The sequence below is a fragment of the Schistocerca piceifrons genome, chromosome 2 (assembly GCF_021461385.2).
Source record: "Schistocerca piceifrons isolate TAMUIC-IGC-003096 chromosome 2, iqSchPice1.1, whole genome shotgun sequence".
Classification (NCBI taxonomy): domain Eukaryota; kingdom Metazoa; phylum Arthropoda; class Insecta; order Orthoptera; family Acrididae; genus Schistocerca; species Schistocerca piceifrons.
In genome coordinates this window covers 329,132,434-329,157,101 of record NC_060139.1, presented here as the reverse complement: position 1 = coordinate 329,157,101, position 24,668 = coordinate 329,132,434, and the positions used below count along the sequence as shown (strand labels likewise).

At 39.8% G+C, this 24,668-nt stretch overlaps 1 protein-coding gene across 3 annotated transcripts in view; it reads left to right on the top strand.

Annotated features, from left to right (window-relative positions):
* Positions 1–8,592: 8,592 nt before the first annotated feature.
* LOC124776411 (targeting protein for Xklp2 homolog) overlaps positions 8,593–24,668 on the top strand; it is a 145,705-nt gene continuing 129,629 nt past the window's right edge. For all 3 annotated transcript variants that reach the window (XM_047251397.1, XM_047251396.1, XM_047251398.1), the window contains exons 1-2: positions 8,593–8,710; positions 9,194–9,284. In XM_047251397.1, the coding sequence (XP_047107353.1) occupies positions 8,680–8,710; positions 9,194–9,284 (122 nt within the window). In that variant the 5' untranslated portion in view covers positions 8,593–8,679. The remainder of the gene's footprint in view (positions 8,711–9,193; positions 9,285–24,668) is intronic.

The following is a 24,668-nucleotide window of genomic DNA, read 5'->3' as shown; positions in this document are numbered from 1 at the left end:
TATTAAACTTTTATTACTGCCCTATGTTGCAGTGAAACTATATTTTTCCAAATGAAAGTTTTAGCACAGTCTAGCATAACAGTCGCGAGACTTCGCCTCGATTTTGTTTCCTACCGCCCCAGCAGCGGCCACTAACTTAAACTGTGAGTTCGGCGCGAACGTGAAAGCGAATTGTGGTTGTTTATTTTGATTTCTACAATGGTTTTTACAAGGGGGACAGTTTGTAGTACAATAAATTGCACCAACAACAGGAAGAAGACACCACAGCTCTCTTCTTTTAGGTTTCCTAAGGTCCTGAGAGGTATATACCATCATGTTACTACACCGTACCGTCAGGATTCACTTGCAAACTACATGTGTATTAATGATTAATGTTTCGTTTTAGGAGCAGAAGATGGGTAGTTAGTAGCAGACGAGAATACCTTATGAAAAAAGACCCAGTTAACCTGTATAATAATATTAGGTTTTGTTCGCTACATGTCGAACAAAATCAGTTCATGAACGCAGACAATAATAAACTCGCGTGGAACACAGTATCCACACTGTTTGACATGCCAAATAAGCCACCTCAACTGACGATGAAGAGGGCACTGCCACAAAGATTCGACACTCCATCTAAAGCTGTAAAACAGTTCTATGGCACAGAAGCAGCCAGTTCAGCTCTCTATGTATCAGTGCCAGATTGGTGTGAATCAACACAGACCTGCTTTGACGATGAAGTGGTTGGATTAAGTGCAGTTATTCGTGTCTCACAAAAGTGTAACGTTTGGTATGTATTTCATTCACTTATGTTGTTAGTCACTTAATTTTCCTTGCTTCCTTCATGAGATGACGTTATTTTGTTAGCACCTTGGTCACTGACAGATTGTTTGAAAATTATTCAAGTATTTGGTTTTGCGTGAAATGTAATGTAGTCAGATCATTATATTGTTTCCAACATATTTCACCCACTATTTGGCAGTAGCTTGTTCCTCTTAGAATAATATAAAGATGAAGGTCATACTTCTGGCAACAGGCAACAATGACAAACACAGTAGTCCTACAGTATGATAAATGAGCTGTCGATCGCTTTTGCTTGTAGAGGTACATGTCTGTGCTTCTTACGTGTGAATGTGTGTGTTTATATTCTTTTGATATCAACGAGGTAAGCTGCAATTTTATCCAACATCACAAGTGTTTCCTCATGAATGTATTGTAGCTAGCCACTCGGATCATGGTTTTTGTCCATACTTGCGCTTATTTTAGAATCATTTTTAGAAATATATATATGCCTTCTGATAATACACAAACACTTGGAGGCAAGAAAATAACTCAAATATTTCGTAAATTACGTAGGAAATTGATGCAAAACAAACATTACGCTTACGACGCGTCTGATGTGCATCTTGCTCGCCGCTTGGAGCGCTAGTGTCGCTCCGTCTGTCAAACGGTAACAACTTTTACAGCAATGAGTGTCGCGACTGTTATATTAGACTGTGGTTTTATTATTGTTGTTGTTGTTGTTATGGTCTTCAGTCCAGAGACTGGTATGATGCAGCTCTCCATGCTATTCTAACCTGTGCAAGTTTCTTCATCTCCCAGTACCTACTGCAACCTACATCCTTCTAATCTGTTTAGTGTATTCATCTCTTGGTCTCCCTCTAGGTTTAATACCCTCCGTGCTGCCCTCCAATACCAAATTGGTGATCCTTGATGCCTCAGAACATGTCCTACCAACCGATCCCTTCTTCTAGTCAAGTTGTGCCACAAATTTCTCTTCTCCCCAATTCTATTCAATACCTCCTCATTAGTTATGTGATCTAACCATCTAATCTTCAGCATCCTTCTATAGCACCACATTTCGAAAGCTTCTATTCTCTCTTTGTCTAAACTATTTATCGTCCATGTTTCACTTCTATATATGGCTACACTCCATACAAATACTTTCAGAAATGACTTCCTGACACTTAAATCTATACTTGATGTTAACAAATTTCTCTTCTCCAGAAACGTTTTCCTTACTATTGCCAGCCTACATTTTATATCTCCTCTACTCCGACCATCCTCAGTTATTTTTCTCCCGAAATAGCAAAACTCATTTGCTACTTTAAGCGTCTCATTTCCTAATCTAATACCCTCAGCATTATCCGATTTAATTCGACTACATTCAATTATCCTCTTTTTGATTTTGTTGATGTTCATCTTATATCCTCCTTTCAAGACACAGCTACTCTTCCAAGTCCTGTGCTGTCTCTGACAAAATGACAATGTCATTGGTCAATCTCAAAGTTTTAATTTCTTCTCCATGAATTTTAATTCTTACTCCGAATTTTTCTTCTGTTTCCTTAACTGCTTGCTCAATATACAGATTGAATAACATCGGGGATAGGCTACAACTCTGTCTCACTCCCTTGCCAACCACTGCGTCCCTTTCATGCCCCTCGACTCATATAACTGCCATCTGGTTTCTGTACAATTGAAAATAGCCTTTCGCTCCCTGTATTTCACCCCTGCCACCTTCAGAATTTCATAGAGAGTATTCCAATCAACATTGTCAAAAGCTTTCTCTAAGTCTACAAATGCTAGAAACGTAGGTTTGCCGTTCCTTAATCTTTCTTCTAAGATAATTCGTAGGGTCAGTTTTGTCCCACGTATTCCAACATTTCTATGGAATCCAAACTGATCTTCCCCGAGATCGGCTTCTACCAGTTTTTCCATTCGTCTGTAAAGAATTCATGTTAGTATTTTGCAGCCTTGGCTTATTAAACTGATAGTTCGGTTATTTTCACATCTGTCAACACCTGCTTTCTTTGGGATTGGAATTATTATATTCTTCTTGAAGTCTGAGTGTATTTCGCCTGTCTCACACATCTTGCTCAGCAGATGGTAGAGTTTTGTCACGACTGGCTCTCCCAAGGCTGTCAATAGTTGTAATGGAATGTTGTCTACTCCGGGGGCCTTCTTTCGACTCAGGTCTTTCATTGCTCTGTCAAACTCTTCACGCAGTATCGTATCTCCCATTTCATCTTCATCTACATCTACATCCTCTTCCATTTCCATAATATTGTCCTCAAGTACATTGCCTTTGTATAGACCCTCTATATACTCCTTCCACCTTTCTGCTTTCCCTTCTTTGCTTAAAACTGGGTTTCCATCAAAGCTCTTGATATTCATGCAAGTGGTTCTCTTTTCTCCAGAGGTCTCTTTAATTTTCCCGTAGGCAATGTCCATCTTACCCCTAGTGAGATAAACCTCTACATCCTTACATTTGTCCTTTAGCCATCCCTGCTTAGCCATTTTGCACTTCCTGTCGATCTCATTTTTGAGACGTTTGTATTCCTTTTTGCCTGCTTCATTTACTTCATTTTTATATTTTCTCCTTTCGTCAATTAAATTAAATATTTCTTCTGTTACCCAAGGATTTCTACTAGCTCTCGTCTTTGTACCTATTTGATCCTCTTCTGCCTTCACTATTTCATTTCTCAAAGCTACCCAGTCTTCATCTACTGTATTTCTTTCCCCCATTCCTGTCAATTGTTCCCTTATGCTCTCGCTGAAATTCTGTACAACCTCTAGTTTAGTCAGTGTATCCTGGTCCCATCTCCTTAAATTCCCACATTTTTGCAGTTTCTTCAGTTTTAATCTACAGTTCATAACCAATAGATTGTAGTCAGAGTCCACATCTGCCCGTGGAAATGTCTTACAATTTAAAACCTGGTTCCTAAATCTCTGCCTTACCATTATATAATCTATCTGAAACCTGCCAGTATCTCCAAGCTTCTTCTATGTACACAATCTTCTTTTATGATTCTTGAACCAAGTGTTCGGTATGATTAAGTTATGCTCTGTGCAAAATTCCACCAAGCGGCTTCCTCTTTCATTCCTTACCCCCATTCCATTTTCATCTACAACGATTCCGTCTCTTTCTTTTCCTACTATCGAATTCTAGTCACCCATGACTGTTAAATTTTTGTCTCCCTTCACTACCTGAATAATTTCTTTTATCTCATCGTACATTTCATCAATCTCTTCATCATCTGCGGAGCTAGTTGGCATATAAACTTGTACTACTGTGATAGGCATGGGCTTCGTATCTATCTTGGCCACAATAATGCGTTCACTATGCTGTTTCTAGTAGCTTACCCGCATTCCTACTTTTTTATTCATCATTAAACCTTCTCCTGCATTACCCCTATTTGATTTTGTATTAACATAAACAAATGCAGTGCCAGATGAGCGCAGCTAACCGGCTCACCTGATCGGCACCAAGATTTGCTCTCTTTAGACCTGCCTTTGACACAAGTGTGGAACCTCCATCTCTTTGTTTGTTGCAAATTACCTTTGCTGAGTACATAGAGTAAATATCCCAGGAGTGAGCATTCACATGAGCAGAACAGATTTTGTGTTGTCAACATACATTGGCAATGTTTATAGTATTACAGAGCCTGATGTATATTTTTGCGGCCATAGTCTTGCAATACTACTTGACAGTATGCTAGTACTTTTGCAAGTGTCCGAAAAACACCGAATTTGCCATACATTACCGATTATATCCCTGCTAATTCGTGCTGTTTTCTGCTATTTCTGCGTATTTATTTTCTCGTTTTTGCGACCTAAAGCACAATTTCTCTTACTGGTGACACTTTGAAGTAGTATTTATTCATCGCATTTTACGTACTTGCTCCCAGTTTATTAAATAAATATTTCTCAGTGAAAGAAAGTAGCGAATATGATAGCCACAAGTTATATATACGAACCTGACAAATTTCGTACAGGTGGTTTTCATATGGAAGATTAAAAATAGTTGGTATAGCATCTACCTTCAGCCACACACGTCCAAATTTTTCTCTGTCTAAAAATTCCTCTTCAAAGTGTTTTGAACATACTTTGGAATATTTTGTGGGGACAAAATTACTCATCCTTATTTTCTGGAGCCAGTGCTTTACTTGTTGTTCATCCTTTGGGAAACTAAAATATAAATCACACATAATCATTCTCCATGTCCTAGAAACACTTTACATGGTATAGTAAACAAAAAAGTTTGGACACACATATTATACGAAGACAATTACAGACTCCCACTCTATTGAATTTATCTGTCTCCCGTCTTCCAAATCTATATCCATTATCGACAAGTCACTGATAAATGCATGGAGGTTAGTATTTGCTGAAACAACTAACCATTCCCTCTACACATATTATACGAAGACAATTGCAGACTCCCACTCTATTGAATTTATCTGTCTCCCGTCTTCCAAATCTATATCCATTATCGACAAGTCACTGATAAATGCATGGAGGTTAGTATTTGCTGAAACAACTAACCATTCCCTCTCCTGTTCCACTAGTAAATTTATAAGAGGAAGCGATTGTTTGTAAGCTTTTGTATGAGCCGTAATATCTATTATACAGTCATAACATCGCAGAAAAATAGGTCTACAGAATCAAGCCTTAATTATAATGCGTCTCGAAATTTTTAAACATATACAGTGTCCCTCACTAACATGATAACTATAATTAGAGCTAGTTACTATCCCTCCTTTCACATATTTTTCTTTCCATCCGTAGCAACAACAGTAATTCACCACCGCTATTAGACTATCAACAAAGGGTGAAAACACAACAAAAACTCTTGATATTATTAACTTCAGACTCTGCAGTCTACAGCACACACGCACAGTAGTGGTGGGCAGGAAATCGCGTATCTGTTAGAAATCGCAGTGACTGAGAAGTCACAGATATCACAGTAGCAACTTTACAGAATCTAACTGCGATTTCAGTCACAGTTAGCAGTCGCAAGTAGTATTTCACATTCAAAGACGTGGGCCATCTATTGGTCGAATTTAGCACTGCTTTCTGCGATTTCAGTGACAAGTCGCAACTAAGAGTCGCAAGTAGCAACTAAAAAGCGCGGTTAACAGTGGCATCTGTTGGCCGAAGTTCGTACTACGTCCATCTCTGCGGTACGCTATGGAGTCTAACTGCGATTTCCGTGACAAGTCGCAACTAAGAGTCGCAAGTAGCAACTAAAAAGCGCGGTTAACAGTGGCATCTGTTGGCCAAAGTTCGTACTACGTCCATCTCTGCGGTACGCTATGGAGTCTAACTGCGATTTCCGTGACAAGTCGCAACTAAGAGTCGCAAGTAGCAACTAGAAAGCGCGGTTAACAGTGCCATCTGTGGGTCAAAGTTCGTACTACGCCCATCTCTGCGGTACGCTATGGAGTCTAACTGCGATTTCCGTGACAAGTCGCAACTAAGAGTCGCAAGTAGCAACTAAAAAGCGCAGTTAGCACTGCCATCTGTTGAGCAAAGTTCATACTACGCTATTCGCTACCGAGTCAAACTGCGATTTCTGTGACAAATCGCAACTAAGAGTCGCAAGTAGCAACTAAAAAGCGCAGTTAACATACTTCTCCTAGTGTCATCTGTTGACCGACGTACGTACTTCGTTATGAGAGCCTTGTGCCTCACGAGATCGATGTGCTGTGTGTGCATATGAAGGGCTTATTTCAATAGTGGTAAAAGTCCATTTTTGTTAATTTTGAGATATAGAGTCGTAAAGTTAAATGAGTGCAGTTGAGATACCAGAAATATTCAAGCATATGGCTTCTTGCTAGAGATGAACCTTTATTTATATTTGTTTGGATCACTAATTTCAGAAGCATTATAGACAGAAAAGTGTAGGTAATGGACTTGTACCACTATTGAAATAAGCCCTTCATATTATATGACGACATGCACATTCAGCATCAGTTATGGTTGGTCAAATACTGCTGTGACTCTGAATGTATTATATTAATAAGAAGCAACATTGCCTTTTTCTCCTGAAAATATCAAGTAACGTAACAAATGTGTTTGATTCTGCTTCCAATATGACAGTTTTGGTTAATACTCCACATGCCTACAGGACTTTGCAATGTTAACACAGCAGAACTCAGACATCTGTATAAGTGCAGAGAAATGAAAACAGTCATATGAATGCCTCACTTTTGTTCCGACACAGTTCAAGACTCGGGAGAAAAGTTTTACACCTGGTGTTCTACATGGCAACTTCACACACAAGAACTTTTTGCCGACACTACTACCACCTACATAAGTAAGCTTTTCCTGTGTCACTTTCAAGTAATGCACTTAAGCTATTCCTGATTTAACTGGAAGATCTGTACTTCCCACTTTCATATCAACAGCCTCAAAATGCATATTGTAGACTTTGGGATATGTTACATGTCAGTGTCACACCAAGATTGTGGAGAAAGGGGGGGGGGGGGGGGGGGGCGGCACGTCGGTATCCAACAAGTGTTTACCAGTAAATAAGTGGCGGAAAATTACGGGTATAGGACAGCTTAACATGTGGAAAATGAGATTTTTATTATTCACTCAATGTATTTAACATTTATTATTCCTTTAAAATCGCACAACAACTTCAATAAAACACTTTAATCAGTCACACGCTTATTTCATAATTATTTCACTTTTAAACTGCAAATCCTCTAAGAGCTGTCTTGAATCTTCACGAGTCTCTCTCAACAGCCTTGATGTGGATAGATATGTACAGCAACCAGTAATCAGTCAGAACTGCGTCTGCAAAAACACAAGGATTATTAAACAATTTTTGCTGTCACTAATTACTAGCAATATAATTAACAGAGTAGATTGCTAATATTTGCTATATCACATTTGCTATATCACATTCGCAAGAACGATCTCACTGAAGTAATTAAGTCCATCAAAACGCTTAGAAACTAACCTCTCGTCTGACGAAAACGGTCTAAAGACTGGCAATTTCTTCAGATCTGTTGACAATGATATTGAGAATAATCACTTTACTGAGTGACTGAAATGTAGTTCAGGTACCTTTGAACATAACAATATGTTAGAATTCATTTTCTAAACACGAACTATTACGGTACTGTGCGGCTACTTACATATTAATTACACTATTAATATTTTCACAGTTGTTTCTTTAATACAAAATTAAAGCCAACGGAAGAATAAACGTAAAACATACTTACCAATGACAGGTTTGTTGAGATGCAATTTTCTGTGTGGACAGATGTAACTTTTTCATACGGTGGTACGTCGCAGAAATCGCAGGAGTCACAGAAATCGCAGAAGTAGCAGAAGTCACAGAAATCGCAGAAGTAGCAGAAGTAGCAGAAGTCGCAGAAATCGCGGAAGTAGCAGAAATAGCAGTGGCGGAGGGATACGCGACTTAGGTTCCTTAACTGCGACTCTTAACTGCGACAAATCACAGTTAAGAATAGCAGATACTGAAAAGTAGCATTCACAGAAATCACTGATATCGGAAAATCGCAGTTTAGCCCATCACTAACGCACAGCAAAGTCCCAAAAACCAGTGACAATCCTGGTTTAATGTTGACAACATGCGCAGAACACAATGTTCACTCCAGAGATATTTACTCTATGGCTGAGTGGTTAGATGTTGCAATTGTAATGTCTAGGGAAGCCTGAAATAAATTCTCGAAAGATTTATTTTTGAGTCTAGCGACCACAATAGGGATTTATGGCTTTTACGTAATGATACATTCATTTCAAATTAAAGTTCGTCAATTTGCGAAATGAGTGTATTGGCAGCACTTAATCACACCAAAGACGTATCTATTTTGCTTTTGCACGATATTTGAACTGGTTTTTCAGTTAGAATAGAACGTTGTTTGTTGTGTTGTGTTGTTGAACATGAGTGACAGTGGCGTAGATTGTGTCGAAGGTGAATGTGTATTGTCGTTTGTCTTAGTTTCACGATCTTATAAGTGAGTTTTGTTGGTAGAGTCGAAGAGAGAGCGCAAGTTTCAGTTGTAAGATTGTTGCTGTGCATTATGCTTTCTGTGAAATGCTAGAAATTCATATTTACAGTTCTAATTTCTCAAAATAGGCAAAAAATCAGTTATGGTGCTCACTCTCAAGTTTAGATTTTAGCGCGTATAACTAACGAATATTCCTCGTCTAAATGTTTTCACGTTAAACTAGATTAAGGCTAACGTAACTTGCAGTAAAAGCACCAACATGCTGCAATCCGTAGCCTGTGTCCAATGTAATGGTCGTGGAAGTTTAATTTCTGATAAATTTCGGTTTTTATTGACTGCAGGCTGTAGGAAAGTCACTATCAAAGTATGGACTGCTCGACATTCAGTTTAGGTTCTCTAATGTGATATGTGAAATACGCAAATGCATAATTTCAATATTATTTCAGGTGAAAGAGTGCACTTAGGCAACTTCAGTTCACCTAAGGTGCTCTGTGAAGAGCTGAGCTCCATTGCCACTGATGGACAGTTACCTGACGGGTAAGGCCGTGCTGCCATAGGCTAAGTGTAACGTAATAGTTGCAGAATTTCAAAAAGCCAGAAAATATACTGTTAAGTTGAGGTTGGTTTCGTGGCATGTCGTTTCGAGTAGATAGTAATTCCCTTCTGGAAAAAAATTGCGCATCTTTGACAGAGAAGAGGACAGGTTGCACAGAAACGGGTAACCTAAGCTTTGTATGTGGTGAGAAATCTTAGAATGCACTCCATATATTATTTGTTTAAATTTTGTTTTCTCTACTGCACATGTGACTTAACAACTAAAGTAAACAATGATACCGTTATTAAGAAAATAGCCTAGACCTGTTACCGATAGGATGCAGATTGCTGTGTGCAGTACTGTAAGTTAACTCCATTCCTAGAAAACAGCTGTTGCATGGCATGCTTTGTCTTCGCAGATATGTTGTAAAATTGAAAAATATACATTCTATTTATGTCCAAAGAACAAAATGTCACACTGTTTGAAAGAAGTGAACATCTGATACTTGTAAGTGGGTTGTGCTGTGTCAGTTCAACCGGGGCTCCAGCTAATAGTCAAAAATTTGGATGAAATTTAGCACACCAATACTACCACATGTGGAATGCTCTTGTACAAAGTATAAGGCTCCCATGAGAATTAGTTCCAGTATTATAGCATATGACCTGGAAAATGCAATATACATTTGGCAGTCAGTCTTCAGAGCCAACTTCAGGGCTCAATAACTTAGGAAATACTCCTCACAATGCAGTGAGATTTTTATGACTTAGTAACATCCAGGAACACAAGCACTACATCAAAACAGTAATAACATATTTCTGAGGGAAAATAATAACCAATGCCCACCATGCTAAATATAATTAAGTCAAGGAGAGGCTGATATTTTTTGTAGTAAGCCTGATGATGTGGGCCAAACATACATGTTCACATATTGAGCTACATGCCCAGGAAAATACAAAAAATTGACACATCACCCGAAGAATGTGGATTTTTGAAGTGTTGTAGCACAAAAGGGACAAATGATGGCAAAGTCAAATTTCTTGTGCTGCATAAGTAGGCCTAGCTCTTAATAGGCCTATAATGGTCTCAAAATTTCAATTTGTTGTTGCAAGACTTTTGTGCACCGTGAAAATTGGCGGAGATGTATTTCGTGATGTGATCATTGTTGCAGAACAGTTTTGGAAAAAAATCTTAAACTCTTCTACCTCTTCTTATTCCCCCCTCCCCATTGTTTAATCACGAAGCACCAACATATTGGGATATTAACACAACCTACCATTCATGTTAGATTCATCTTGAGTGCCAAAAACCAGATGCTAGAGCTTATAGCAAAAGTTTTTTCATGTTGTAGCTACTGTACTCAGTATATCAAGTGGCAAATTGTACTGACACAGTTGTATGAACTATAACATGTTATGATTATCTTCAATAGGACTCCAACAAATGTCTACCAAACATGGCCAGTGAAATGTTGTTGCAGGTCCTTCTGGTGCCATGAAATTCAGTAATGCATTACCTTCTGCTTCACAGCATTCTGCGACACATCTTAAGTGCCATTTGTCATCATAAATAGCAACAACATAGCAACCTAATAGTAAGTCAACAACAAAACTATTTTTACAGATATCCATCACGAATAACTAAATTTTAACAAAGGGGAATACACTTTTTATCTGGAATCATCAAAACTCATCTGATTTTTGATGTTGTCCTCCACGAAGACCTGGGATATCATATTTGCTGTTTGTTGCCTGGCATAACCCCGTGTCTCTAAATTTAGACAACACCAGGCTTTCAGTTGCTTTTTGTGGAGTTTGTTACATGTGGCACATAACATTGTGAAGTTTAACACACAGGAGAAAATAAATTAGGATATACTGAAGAAGTTTAACCAAATTATGATGTATATATAACAACAGACTGACTGACTACTCCTACTGGTAGATGCTGCCACCATCTATCCTCTCTGATACCAGTAGTACCAGTTTTATATTTACAACATTTTAAATTTTATTCATGGTTTTTTGCACTGAGTAACACTGGGATTTGTTGTTGTGATGGTTTTCAGTCCTGAGACTGGTTTGATGGAGCTTCTTCATCGCCCAGTACCTACTGCAGCCTACATCTTTCTGAATCTGCTTAAAGTATTCATCTCTTGGTCTCCCTCTAGGATTTTTACCCTCCATGCTGCCCTCCAATACTATATTGGTGATCCCTTGATGTCTCAGAACATGTTCTACCTACTGATCCCTTCTTCTAGTCAAGTTGTGCCACAAGCTCCTCTTCTCCCCAATTCTATTCAATACCTCCTCATTAGTTATGTGATCTACCCATCTAATCTTCAGCATTCTTCTGTAGAACCACATTTAGAAAGCTTCTATTCTCTTCTTGTCTAAACTATTTATTGTCCGCGTTTCACTTCCATACATGGCTACACTCCATACAAATACTTTCAGAAACGACTTCCTGACATTTAAATCTATACTCAATGATAACAAATTTTTCTTCTTCAGAAACTCTTTCCTTGCCATTGCCAGTCTACATTTTATATTCTCTCTACTTCGACCATCATCAGTTATTTTGCTCCCCAAATAGCAAAACTCCTTTACTACTTTAAGTGTCTCATTTCCTAATCTAATTCCCTCAGCATCACCCGACTTAATTCGACTACATTCCATTATCCTCGTTTTGCTTTTGTTGATATTCATCTTATACCCTCCTTTCAAGGCACTGTCCATTCCGTTCAGCTGCTCTTCCAAGTCCTTTGCTGTCTCTGACAGAATTACAATGGCATCGGCAAACCTCAAAGTTTTTATTTCTTCTCCATGAATTTTAATACCTACTCCGAACTTTTCTTTTGTTTCCTTTATTGCTTGCTCAATATACAGATTGAATAACATCGGAGAGAGGCTACAACCCTGTCTCACTCCCTTCCCAACCAGCGCTTCCCTTTCATGTCCCTCGACTAACTGCCATCTGGTTCCTGTACAAATTGTAATTAGCCTTTCGCTCCCTGTATTTTACCCCTGTCACCTTCAGAATTTGAAAGAGAGTATTCCAATCAACATTGTCAAAAGCTTTCTCTAAGTCTACAAATGCTAGAAACGTAGGTTTGCCTTTCCTTAATCTTTCTTCTAAGATAAGACGTAGGGTCAGTATTGCCACATGTGTTCCAACATTTCTACGGAATCCAAACTGATCTTCCCGACGTTGGCTTCTACCAGTTTTTCCATTCGTCTGTAAAGAATTCGTGTTAGTATATTGCAGCTGTGGCTTATTAAACTGATTGTTCGGTAATTTTCACATCTGTCAACACCTGCTTTCTTTGGGATTGGAATTATTATATTCTTCTTGAAGTCTGAGGGTATTTCGCCTGTCTCATACATCTTGCTCACCAGACGGTAGAGTTTTGTCAGGACTGGCTCTGCCAAGGCTGTCAGTAGTTGTAATGGAATGTTGTCTACTCCGGGGGCCTTCTTTCGACTCAGGTCTTTCATTGCTCTGTCAAACTCTTCACGCAGTATCGTATCTCCCATTTCATCTTCATCTACATCCTCTTCCATTTCCATAATATTGTCCTCAAGTACATTGCCTTTGTATAGACCCTCTATATACTCCTTCCACCTTTCTGCTTTCCCTTCTTTGCTCAAAACTGGGTTTCCATCTGCGCTCTTGATATTCATGCAAGTGGTTCTCTTTTCTCCAGAGGTCTCTTTAATTTTCCTGTAGGCAGTGTCTATCTTACCCCTAGTGAGATAAACCTCTACATCCTTACATTTGTCCTCTAGCCATCCCTGCTTAGCCATTTTGCACTTCCTGTCGATCTCATTTTTGAGACGTTTGTATTCCTTTTTGCCTGCTTCATTTACTGCATTCTTATATTTTCTCCTTTCGTCAATTAAATTAAATATTTCTTCTGTTACCTAAGGATTTCTACTAGCCCTCGTCTTTGTACCTATTTGATCCTCTGCTACCTTCACTATTTCATCTCTCAAAGCTACCCATTCTTCATCTAATGTATTTCTTTCCCCCATTCCTGTCAATTGTTACCTTATGCTCTCCTTGAAATTCTGTACAACCTCTGGTTTAGTCAGTGTATCCAGGTCCCATCTCCTTAAATTCCCACATTTTAGCAGTTTCTTCAGTTTTAATCTACAGTTCATAACCAATAGATTGTGGTCAGAGTCCACATCTGCCCCCGGAAATGTCTTACAATTTAAAACCTGGTTCCTAAATCTTTGTCTTACCATTATATAATCTATCTGATACCTTTTAGTATCTCCAGGGTTCTTCCATGCATACAACCTTCTTTCATGATTCTTGAACCAAGTGTTAGCTATGATTAAGTTATGCTCTGCGCAAAATTCTACCAGGCAGCTTCCTCTTTCATTTCTTAGCCCCAATCCATATTCACATACTATGTTTCCCTCTCTCCCGTTTCCTACTATCGAATTCCAGTCACCCATGACTATTAAATTTTCGTCTCCCTTCACTACCTGAATAATTTCTTTTATCTCATCATACATTTCATCAAGTTCTTCGTCATCTGCAGAGCTAGTTGGCATATAAACTTGTACAACTGTAGTAGGCGTGGGCTTCATGTCTATCTTGGCCACAATAATGCGTTCACTATGCTGTTTGTAGTAGCGTACCCGTACTCCTATTTTTTTTATTCATTATTGAACCTACTCCTGCATTACCCCTATTTGATTTTGTATTTATAACCCTGTATTCACCTGACCAAAAGTCTTGTTCCTCTTGCCACCGAACTTCACTGATTCCCACTATATCTGACTTTAACCTATCAATTTCCCTTTTTAAATTTTCTAATCTACCTGCCTGATTAAGGGATCTGACATTCCACGCTCTGATGCGTAGAACTCCAGTATTCTTTCTCCTGATAACGACGTCCTCTTGAGTAGTCCTTGCCCGGAGATCCAAATGGGGGACTATTTTACCTCCGGAATATTTTACCCAAGAGGACGCCATCATCATTTAATCATACAGTAAAGCTGCATGCCCTCGGGAAAAATTATGGCTGTAGTTTCCCCTTGCTTTCAGCCGTTCGGAGTACCACAACAGCAAGGCCATTTTGGTTAGTGTTAAAAGGCCAGATCAGTCAATCATCCAGACTGTTGCCCCTGCAACTACTGAAAAGGCTGCTGCCCTCTTCAGGAACCACACGTTTGTCTGGCCTCTCACCAGATACCCCTCCATTGTGGTTGCACCTACGGTACGGCTATCTTTATCGTTGAGGCACGCAAGCCTCCCCACCAATGGCAAGGTTCATGGTTCATGGGGGGGATTGTGAATATATCTGGTGTAAATTACTTTTGGTTTGTATGACCCCAGTGGTTTTCAGTGAACAAAAAAAAGTTGATTTTTACAAAACAAATTTACAATTCACAAAAATGTTAAGTTCATCATCTTGTCGCAAACATATGTGCAATGTTATTCATAGGTTTTATTTTTTGTCTGCTAAAGCTTTTCATATATGAAATTGGCTTTTGCCTCATGCTGAACAGTGTATCGTTAATTCATACATTCTATTTCTATCAGTAACATGACTTCCAGTTACAAAGTATAGCCAACATGTACATGTGCTTTTTATTGAAACATGAGCATGCAAATCATCAGCTTTTACACTTTGTTTTATAATGCCTTTTTTGAGCTGTTGCTTATGAATTCTACATTCTACTAAAGTGTGTAGTTATTACTGATATTGTATTGAATGATAAAGTATGCAAAAGGTAATCATGTAATTGATTCAGAACTATGCAGAATCTTTGACACATGTACCGGAAAGTGGTATTCTAAGATTCATTGTATGCATTTTGGTCTACCATATTACATTGTAAACAGTGAAAAATAGCTGTGCATTATACCTAGTAGGGTCTCACTTTAAGGCCATCACATGTGAACAGTCCAGCAGGCCACATGACTTTACACATTTACGATTGAAACAGTTCTGGCAGGTTAATTAAGGTTCCATTTTGTTCATAGACATGGTTTTTTACCGGGAAGCTTCACGTTTGTCATGGCCCAATGTGTAATAGTGATGTCGATCTGTGTGGTTTGTTTGAGTGTCTCACCTAATTTGGACCAAGGTTAAATGGACCTTGTGCAAATATTTTATCCAAACGGGGTCAAAGGTGGATTTAATCTTAATTTGCGATAGATCTAGTATGTACGAACTGTTAAACACCATACTGATTCTGCAGAATGTGTCCAGCAAGAAATATTGTCATTTCGTTTGAGCCTAACCTTTTGATTACCTGAATAGCAGGGGTATAGAAAGTATGTGAGTGCCTCTGTATGCTGTAGACAAGCATAATTTGTTGCTGATATAAAAGTATTCAGATTTCTACTGACCAACCCTCATTTTTACGTCACGGGAAACAAATTAAGTCTGTTTAGCCTGTGATATCAAAATACAATCTCTTCGAAAATAAATATTGAAACTGACATGCAAGCAATTGAAGGGGTATCAAATTGAAGGTTTTGCATTAGTCTGGGAGACCAAAATCACCATTGGTGTTGATGACAGGTACCAAGAAGAAATAAAGTGGCATTGGTTGTGCCCTAGAAATTAAATTTCAATATTGTAACAAACCAGTGTTTATTATTACCAAAAACCTCCAAATAGTAATGAAATAGTATTTTTCTCATTAAGAGCTGCATTTGTAGTGCAACCTACATGCCGTTTATTTTTAACAGGTTAAGTAGAAGCAATTACGAATAGTTCATGTAGAGTAAAGTGAACATAAAACAAAAGCCAATTAAAGAAAATCCTTCATTCAATAAAAAACAATCCATTATATTTTATACTACAGATTGTATCCTGTTAGGACATGTTCTATGTCATTTTGTCGTATAAATAAGCAGTGATGTTAAATATTAAGTAAAACACAAGTCCAGATCATGTCTGCCATAATTGGAAAAATCTAGTTGTAAAAAAACAAATTTGCTATTTCCCTAGAAAGAAATTGTAACATTAACTGTGTATTATGATTTTCATGCATGCACATAAGTGTGCAGTAATACTTTCTCTCAAGATGAAACACTCATTCCTTGGTCTTATTTCTGTAGAAACAAGTACCTCAGTGAGGAGAGAACAGTCTTCCTTACAACAAAAAATTAAGCTGTTGCTTTCTGAGTGCACATTAAGTTTTTAGGTAGAATATATTTTTGCTAACTCCCTGGAGCACTGGCATCGTTGGCTTCTATTCTCATCTTTCAGCTTCCTACAGGTGTACCCTTGTAGTATATTCATTTATGTGTAAGGTACTAAGTGTTTTTGGATCTATGTGCGCTCTCTCTCTCTCTCTCTCTCTCTCTCTCTCTCTCTCTCTCTCTCTCTCTCTCTCTCTCTCTCTCTCTCTCTCTCTCTCTCTCTCACACACACACACACACACACACACACACGGGAAGCAGTACAAGAGGTTTGGGAAGGGTAGCTAAAAGTTTGGAGGAAGGCAGCAGATGTGCTGGATAGGAATGCAAGTGGGAGGATTAGCAGGTGGAAGAGGTAGGCATGCAACACATGGGTACTGAGGCATGGCTCATGTTGAAGATGGCATGCACTGGGAGGGGGTGACAGGACAGAGGAATGTAAACCCGTTGAGTAGAGGGTGTGGTACCAGTGGGTTAGCAGGTTGAGGCCAGGAGGCTTACAGGAGTGGAGAATGTGTTAGGGTCATTCCATGGTAACTCACATTACAAAGTGATGTTTATAAATGTTGGACAATTAACAGAAGGAAATGTTTCTATTAAATATTTTTTTATACCTCAAAACATATTTTGTACAGAATGCTCTATAAACCTATATCACAATAATTATTACATTACTATATTTATAAAACCAAATCTTATAATTATTCTTGGTAACTCATGTTACATTTCCAAGAAATGGCTTTTGCATATGATGAAGAAAATGCAAAAGTCTGCTCTGTTTTATGTGAACATTTCTTGTAAGTTTTACACATAATACCAGATGATCTTATAGTGTCATTCCATGTCAATTCAGCCAATTTGAGAAAATGTTCCAGCTGATAGTCTCAGATTTGGCTGACATTTAGCACACCAATGCTACGAAGTGTGGAACACTCATGTACAAAGTTTTAAGTTCCCCTGCCAATTAGTTCCAGAATTATGGCTTGTGAAAGAAGGTGGCGTGATCTGGAAATTGCAACCCGCATCTGGCAATCTATCTTCAGACCCAACTTCAGGTCTTGATAACTTTGGAACTATTCCACACAGTCCAGTGAAATTTTTACAACCCAATAACATCCACTTAGAGAACACACTCTATGAATCAAAACACCAACAACATATTTCTGAGGGAAATAAAAATTCCAAAATGTGATTAAAAAATGTAATACCTTAAAAGGTACATATTGTAGGTGCCCTCTGTGCCAAATATAATTAACTCAGAAAGAGTATAAATTTTTTTGTGGTAAGCTTAATGTGGCCTAAACACACACAGAACTCATCATGCCCATATCAGTCACACAAACAGTTACATGCACACGAAAATACAAAAATTTGAAAAATTACCTGAAAAACATGAATTTTCGAAGTGTGGTAGCACAAAAGGGACAAGTGATATCCAAGCCAAATTTTAATCACTGCACAAGTAGACCATAATATAATATGCGGTAAAATTTCAACTTGTTATTGCAAGGCATTTGTGTACAATAAAAGTTGACCGAGATGTATTTGGTTACGTTTCTTTTAACACGATTTAGCAAGTAATAGTGATAATGCAGACAGCTTGTTTCAGATAAAGCTGCAGCAATTTTTGGGAACCATTAGGCAACAGAAAGTTAAACAGTGGTAGGTTTCAGGGACAGAATGAGTCATTGTTAGGGAGGAACAACAAAAGGAAACAGGCAGCAATTACAGGTTACTCATGTTTTTAAGATTCTAGCTCAGAATGGTCAGTACTGTTGTGGAAAGTCAGTATGGAGGCAGAAGAGTGTACTAGTGGTGCTTTTGTTCAAACAAGTTGCAGTATTGGTAGAGCACAAGCATCTGAATGTCATAAAACAACATAGGGAACAAAGTGTGGCATTCGCTTTGTACTGTATGATCTGGATGAATTGGACCAAGATTTGTTGCTATGGAGATCCGGGATACACCCTGTTGGCACTAGAAGTACAGTTCCAGGAAACTTTAGTGCTTGTTATCATCATATGAAAGTGTTTCTGTATAAGTATTCATTCCTACAAAGAAGTTGTTTTGATCCATTTCAGATTCATAAGAAGGCAGTGAAGTGTAGCCTCAGAGAAATTGATATAAAATCAATATTGAAAGTGAATCAGTGCATGGGACTTAAAATGAAACCAGGACAAAAGTTATCTTCCAGGTGTGTTACACTGCTAAAAAATGAAGAAATTCTGATAATTTACATGACAGTGACGAAGAATATCAGCCACCTACAACCACAGCGAATTAGTAATTAAATACTTCAGTGACTGCTCTTGGTTTGTCACCCATGAAGACACACAAAGTTGGGAAAAGACAGGCCCAGCCATGGTAGAAGAAAACTGCAAAAAGCTCAAATGGAATTAAAACACACAATAGCTGACACACTAGTGGTGGAAGAGGAAGAACCATTTGCTCCAAAGGAACAGAAATCATGCCATAAATGCTCTGATTTGGACAAAATTGTGCATGATTTGAAAGAAAAATGTGCCATATCCACACACCAGAAAAAAGTAGCTATTCTTACCCTTGCACCTTCCAGCTGGTCTATTGACTACACTGCAAAGGAATTCAATGTTTCTACATATATGGTAAAGCGAGCTAGAAAAATAAAAGCAACCCAAGGAGTGCTTCCACAACTTCAGCAGGCTCAGGGTAAGCAATTGAGTTCAGAAATAAAGGTGCTAGTGTCGGAGTTTTATGAAAATAATGACTACAGCCGAATAATGCCTGGAAAAAGACTATGTGATGGCCTGGAAAAAGACTATGTAACGGTGAAAATGGGAAATGTACGTGTACAGATGTAAAAAAGACTGTTGCCATGCAACATATCAGAACTATATGTAGAATTCAAGGGAAAGTATCCCAATACCAAAGTAGGCTTATCATCTTTTTCAATCTTCGGCCAAAATGGGTTGTGCCTGTAAGTGCAAGGGGCACACACAATGTTTATGCTAAGCTACTATAAAGGATTCTGGTCTTACTATATACTTACTATATACTATATCCTATACTATATGCTTATGAATAACAAACTGTATGGTGAACTCCTTATGGATGACGATGAACTTGTTTCTTATAAACAATGGACACACATGGATCACACAAGTCTTGAAACAAAGCAAAGTATAGTGGAAGATTTTGTTGGAATGTGTTGTCAAAAAACGGACAAACTGACCACACACAGCTTCACAGCAACAGCACAATCGGCTTATCTTCAGTTTTGTAAGGATACTTTGAAACAAGATGAAAGCATAGTAATACTAGACTTTTCTAAAAATTATGCATTTATAGTTCAAGATGCCATCCAAGGATATCATTGGGACAACAGTCAAGCAACTCTCCACCCATTTGCGATTTTCTATAGAGGTAAATCAGGTGATGTGTCTGTCATGAACCTGTGCATTTTTAGTGACTGTTTAATTCATGATGCCATTGCAGTTCATGCCCACATTTGCACTGTCATGGCATATGTGAAAAACGAGCTGCCTCACATATATTTTGCGAAATACTTTAGTGATGTGGCAGCTAGTCAGTACAAAAACTGTAACAATCTCAAATTTGTGCATGCATTACCATGGTTTTCAGATTCACGCAGAATTGAATTTTTTCGCAACAAGTCATGGTAAAAATATATGTGATGGTATTGGTGCTACCATTAAGTGCATGGCATCATGAGCTAGTCTGCAGCACTCTACAGAAGGTCACAATCTAACACCTCTTCAATTAGTTACCTGGGTACAGAAAAATATCTCTGGCATACAATCATTCTATGCTTCGAAAGATGAGGTGAAATCAGTCGAAGAGTTGCTAATAAGCAGACTAGAACATGTTAAAACTGTTGCAGGCACAAGGAGCCATCATCTCTTCTCTCCAGCGGACTCTGATGATGTGCAGATGAGCAGACTGTCTGGTTATAACTATAGGTTCATGCACAACATGTGTCTTCACAGTGTGTCTGACTCAGGATTCAGAAGCAAAAGCAGCACCATACAACCAGGTTGATATGTTATTGCTGTTTATGATGACAAATGGTACTTAGGATGTGTTGCAGAGTGCTGTGAAGCAGAAGGTGATGTATTTGTGAACTTCATGGCACCAGCAGGACCAGCAAGATCATTTCATTGGCCACGTTTGGCAGACAGATGTTGGATTCCTTTTGAACATATTCTTATGACAGTTCGAGTTCCTACTACAGTGTCAGGAAGACAGTACAATTTGCCACTCAATGTACAGAGTACAGTAGCTAAAGTGTGTGAAAACTTCTGTTCGAAGCACAATCGACTGGTTTTTAGCAGTTGCGGTGCAATAAACATTAATGATAGGTTGTGTTAATCTGTCTATATGTTGTTGATTAGTGGTTAAACAGTTGTGGGAGAGGATAAGAAGAGGCAGAACAGTTTACGATATGTTTTTACAAAATTGTGTTGTGGAACAATGGCCACATCACCAAATTCATCTGTCAACTTCATTGTACCCAAATGTCTTGCAATAACATGCTGAAATTTTGAGATATGTATCATTATGGTCTACTTATGCAGTGTGTGAAATTCGGCTTGGATACCACACTTCGAAAATTCATGTTTTTCAGGTAATTTTTCAAATTTTTGTATTTTAGTGTGCATGTAACTCAATTTTTGTGACTAATACGGGCATGATGAGTTCTGTGTGTGTTTAGGCCACATTAAGCTTACCACAAAAAAATTTATACCCTTTTTGAGTGAATTATATTTGGCATAGAGCGCACCTACAAAATGTACCTTTTAACATATTACATTTTTTAATCACCTTTCGGAATTTTTTATTTTCCCTCAGAAATATGTTGTTGGTGTTTTGATTCATGAAGTTAAATGGATGTTACTGGGTTGTAAAAATTTCACTGGACTGTGTGGAATAGTTCCAAGGGTATTAAGACCTGAAGTTGGGTCTGAAGATAGATTGCAGATGCGGGTTGCAATTTCCAGGTCACGCCACCTTCTTTCACAAGCCATAATTCTGGAACTAATTGGCAGGGGAAACTAATACTTTGTACACGAGTGTTCCACACATGGTAGAATTAGTGTACTGAATATCAGTCAAATCTGAGACTATGAGCTGGAGCCCCTGGTTGAACTGACATGGAATGACCCTGTAAGTATTTTAACAAAGTTCCAAACATGAACAGGTAACTTGCGTTACAACATACAGTAACACACGTTACATTGTCACAGATCACAGTCAGACTTGAAATAACCATGGGAATTTACCCCTGTAGAGTTTGACCTCCATTCTTCAAAATTTTCCCGAAGAGCGAGCCAATAGGGGAAGGATGCCTCACAAGGTGCATTGTGTCCATCATGCATTGAGATCTTTAGCCCACTTTCTTGTCGTCGCATTGCAGTCCTGCCCATTTTCTGTCTCTTGGGCGAGGACACTTTCCTGGGTGCGTTTCCCACCATGCACTATGCAGTGCCGATTTCTGCGTCAACAATGACCATGGACTTCTTTGCACCTTATATCCAGCACGGTAGCCAGTCCGTTGTGGTGGGGCAGCCATGTACCCTGTTGATTGTTGCCCCCTGACCACACAGGTTTCACTCTGCTGATACCTGCGCCGTTAACTCCAGTAGACGCCCATCACCCTGGGGCATCGAGACTCCCGGCTATGACTGTCCTGCCAGGTGGCCTTTGTTGCGGCTGGGTAGCGCCCATGTGGAGAACCACTAGTCGGAGTGGGTGGCATCAGGACAGATGACACGTGATGAAGCATAGTCCATCATCTCTTGCTGGTGGTGAAACACCGGCAGTCTCTAAGCGATCACAAGCTCAATTCAACGCACAGAATACCATCCCAAATCGTTCCCCTCCCTGGCCACACCATGGGAGGAACGTCAGGCTAAGGATGACAGTGGATCTTATTCACCCCGGTACTTTGTATGTTAGAGAGCTGATGGGCAATCTTTCATGACAATGAAGCCTCAGTTTTTTGTTGAGCATTTAGAGGACATCTTCGAGGAGGTGGAGGCTTTGTCCAAAATGAGATCTGGGTCACACTTGATCAAAACAGCATTCTCCACCCAGTCACAGGAGTTATTCACTTGTCACAAGCTGGGGATGTTTCTGTAACCATCATACCCCATAAGAGCTTAAATATGGTCCAGGGTATCATATTTCAGAGAGACCTTCTTTTGCAGTCCGACGATGAGCTGGATGCCAATTTAGAGCGGCAAGGTGTACATTTCGTCCGGCGTGTCCACCGGGGTCTGAAGGATAATCAGGTTGCCACCGGTGTCTTCATCTTGGCCTTTGAGGGTGGTGCATTGCCCGAGAAGGTCAAGGTGATGGTCTACCGGTGTAATGTAAAGCCCTATATCCCTCCTCTGATGCGGTGCATTAAGTGCTGGAAGTTTGGCCATGTGTCTTCCTGCTGTACTTCCACCATCACATGCCAAGATTGCGGACACCCATCACATCCCAATACTCCATATGCCCTGCCTCCCATCTGCGTCATCTGTGGAGTGAACAATTCGCCTTGCTTGCCTGACTGCAGGATTCTCCAGGAAGAAAGGAAAATCATGGAGTACAAGACCCTGGACAGACTGACATACACTGTGGCTAAGAGAAAATTAGAATGCGTGCATCCTCTACATATGAGCCGGAGAAGCATAAGTCTTCTTCGGCTTCTCTTGCTAGGAAGGGGTCCCTTGGGTCACTCCTTTCCCAGGTTTCTTCTAGTGGGAAAGCAAGACACGTGCTAGTGGCTGAAGAGCCCAAAAGCAGCTGGTCGTATGGCTTCACGCTCATCCTCAGTCCCGGAGACTGAGCCAGTGGAGTCCTCCCAGCCAGGGAAACCCAAGGAGCAGTGAGCGAAATCCAGAAAGAAAACCCCTAAGACCAAGGAAATTGCAGTGGCACCCACACCACCACTACGTACAAGCTCTCCAGCTGAGGATTGGGTGGAGATTTTGGCGTCCACTGAGCTAGATCTCGCCAGACCTTCAGACACAGTGGATATAGACTGCTCAGGCAATAAATCGGTGGCAGCAGGTGACTCTGAGGCATAAATTGCCTCATTGAATGATCCATGCCTTCCCAGTCTCAAGATGTCATCCTCCAGTGGAATTGCGGCGGTTTTTACACCGCCTGGCCAAGCTACGGCAACTATTAAGCTTCACACCTGTTACCTGCATTGCCCTCCAGGAAACCTGGTTCCCAGCAATGCGGACCCCTGCCCTCCCCTGCTATAAGGGGTATTAAAGGAACCATAGCGACTACGATTTAGTGTCAGGTGGAGTTTGTGTGGCAACACCTGATTGCTGTCTTTTTTTCTTCTTACTTACATAAAGCATACGACACGACTTGGCGACGTCATATCCTTGCCACATTGTATGAGTGGGATCTCTGGGGACCACTCCAAATTTTTATCCAAAACTTCCTGTTGCTCTGTACTTTCTGTGTCCAAGTTGGTGACTCCCATAGTTCCATCCATATCCAGGAGAATGGAGTCCCACAGGGCTCTGTAATGAGCATCTCTCTATTTTTAGTGGTCATTAACGGTCTAGCAGCGGCTGTCGGGCCCTCCATATCACCTTCTCTGTATACAGACGACTTCTGCATTTCGTACTGTCCCACCAGTACTGGTGTTGCTGAGTGGTGCCTACAGGGAGCCATCCATAAATGGCAGTCTTGGGCTCTAGCCCATGGTTTCCAGTTTATGGCCTCAAATTTTGTGTTATGCACATCTGTCAGCGTTGTCGTTCATCTGGAACCAGAACTTTACCTTCATGATGATCTACTCACTCTAGTGGAGATATATAGATTCGTAGGACTGGTTTTCGATGCTCAATTGACTTGGCTCCCTCATCTTCGTCAGCTTAAGCAGAAGTGCTGGCAGCACCTCAATGCCCTCCGCTGCTTGAGCAACACCAATTGGGGTGCAGATCGCTGTATGCTGTTGCAGTTCTACAGAGCCCTTGTCCAATTCTGAATTGACTATGGGAGTGTGGTTTATGGTTCGGCAGCGTCTTCAGCATTGCATTTACTTGACCCTGTGCACCACTGTGGGGTTTGATTAGCGACAGGAGCTTTTAGGACGAGTCCGGTGACCAGCGTACTGGTGGAGGCTGATGTCCCTCCGCTGCAGATCAGACGTGCCCAACTGCTCGCCAGTTGTGCAGCACACATTCATATTTCCCCTGAGCATC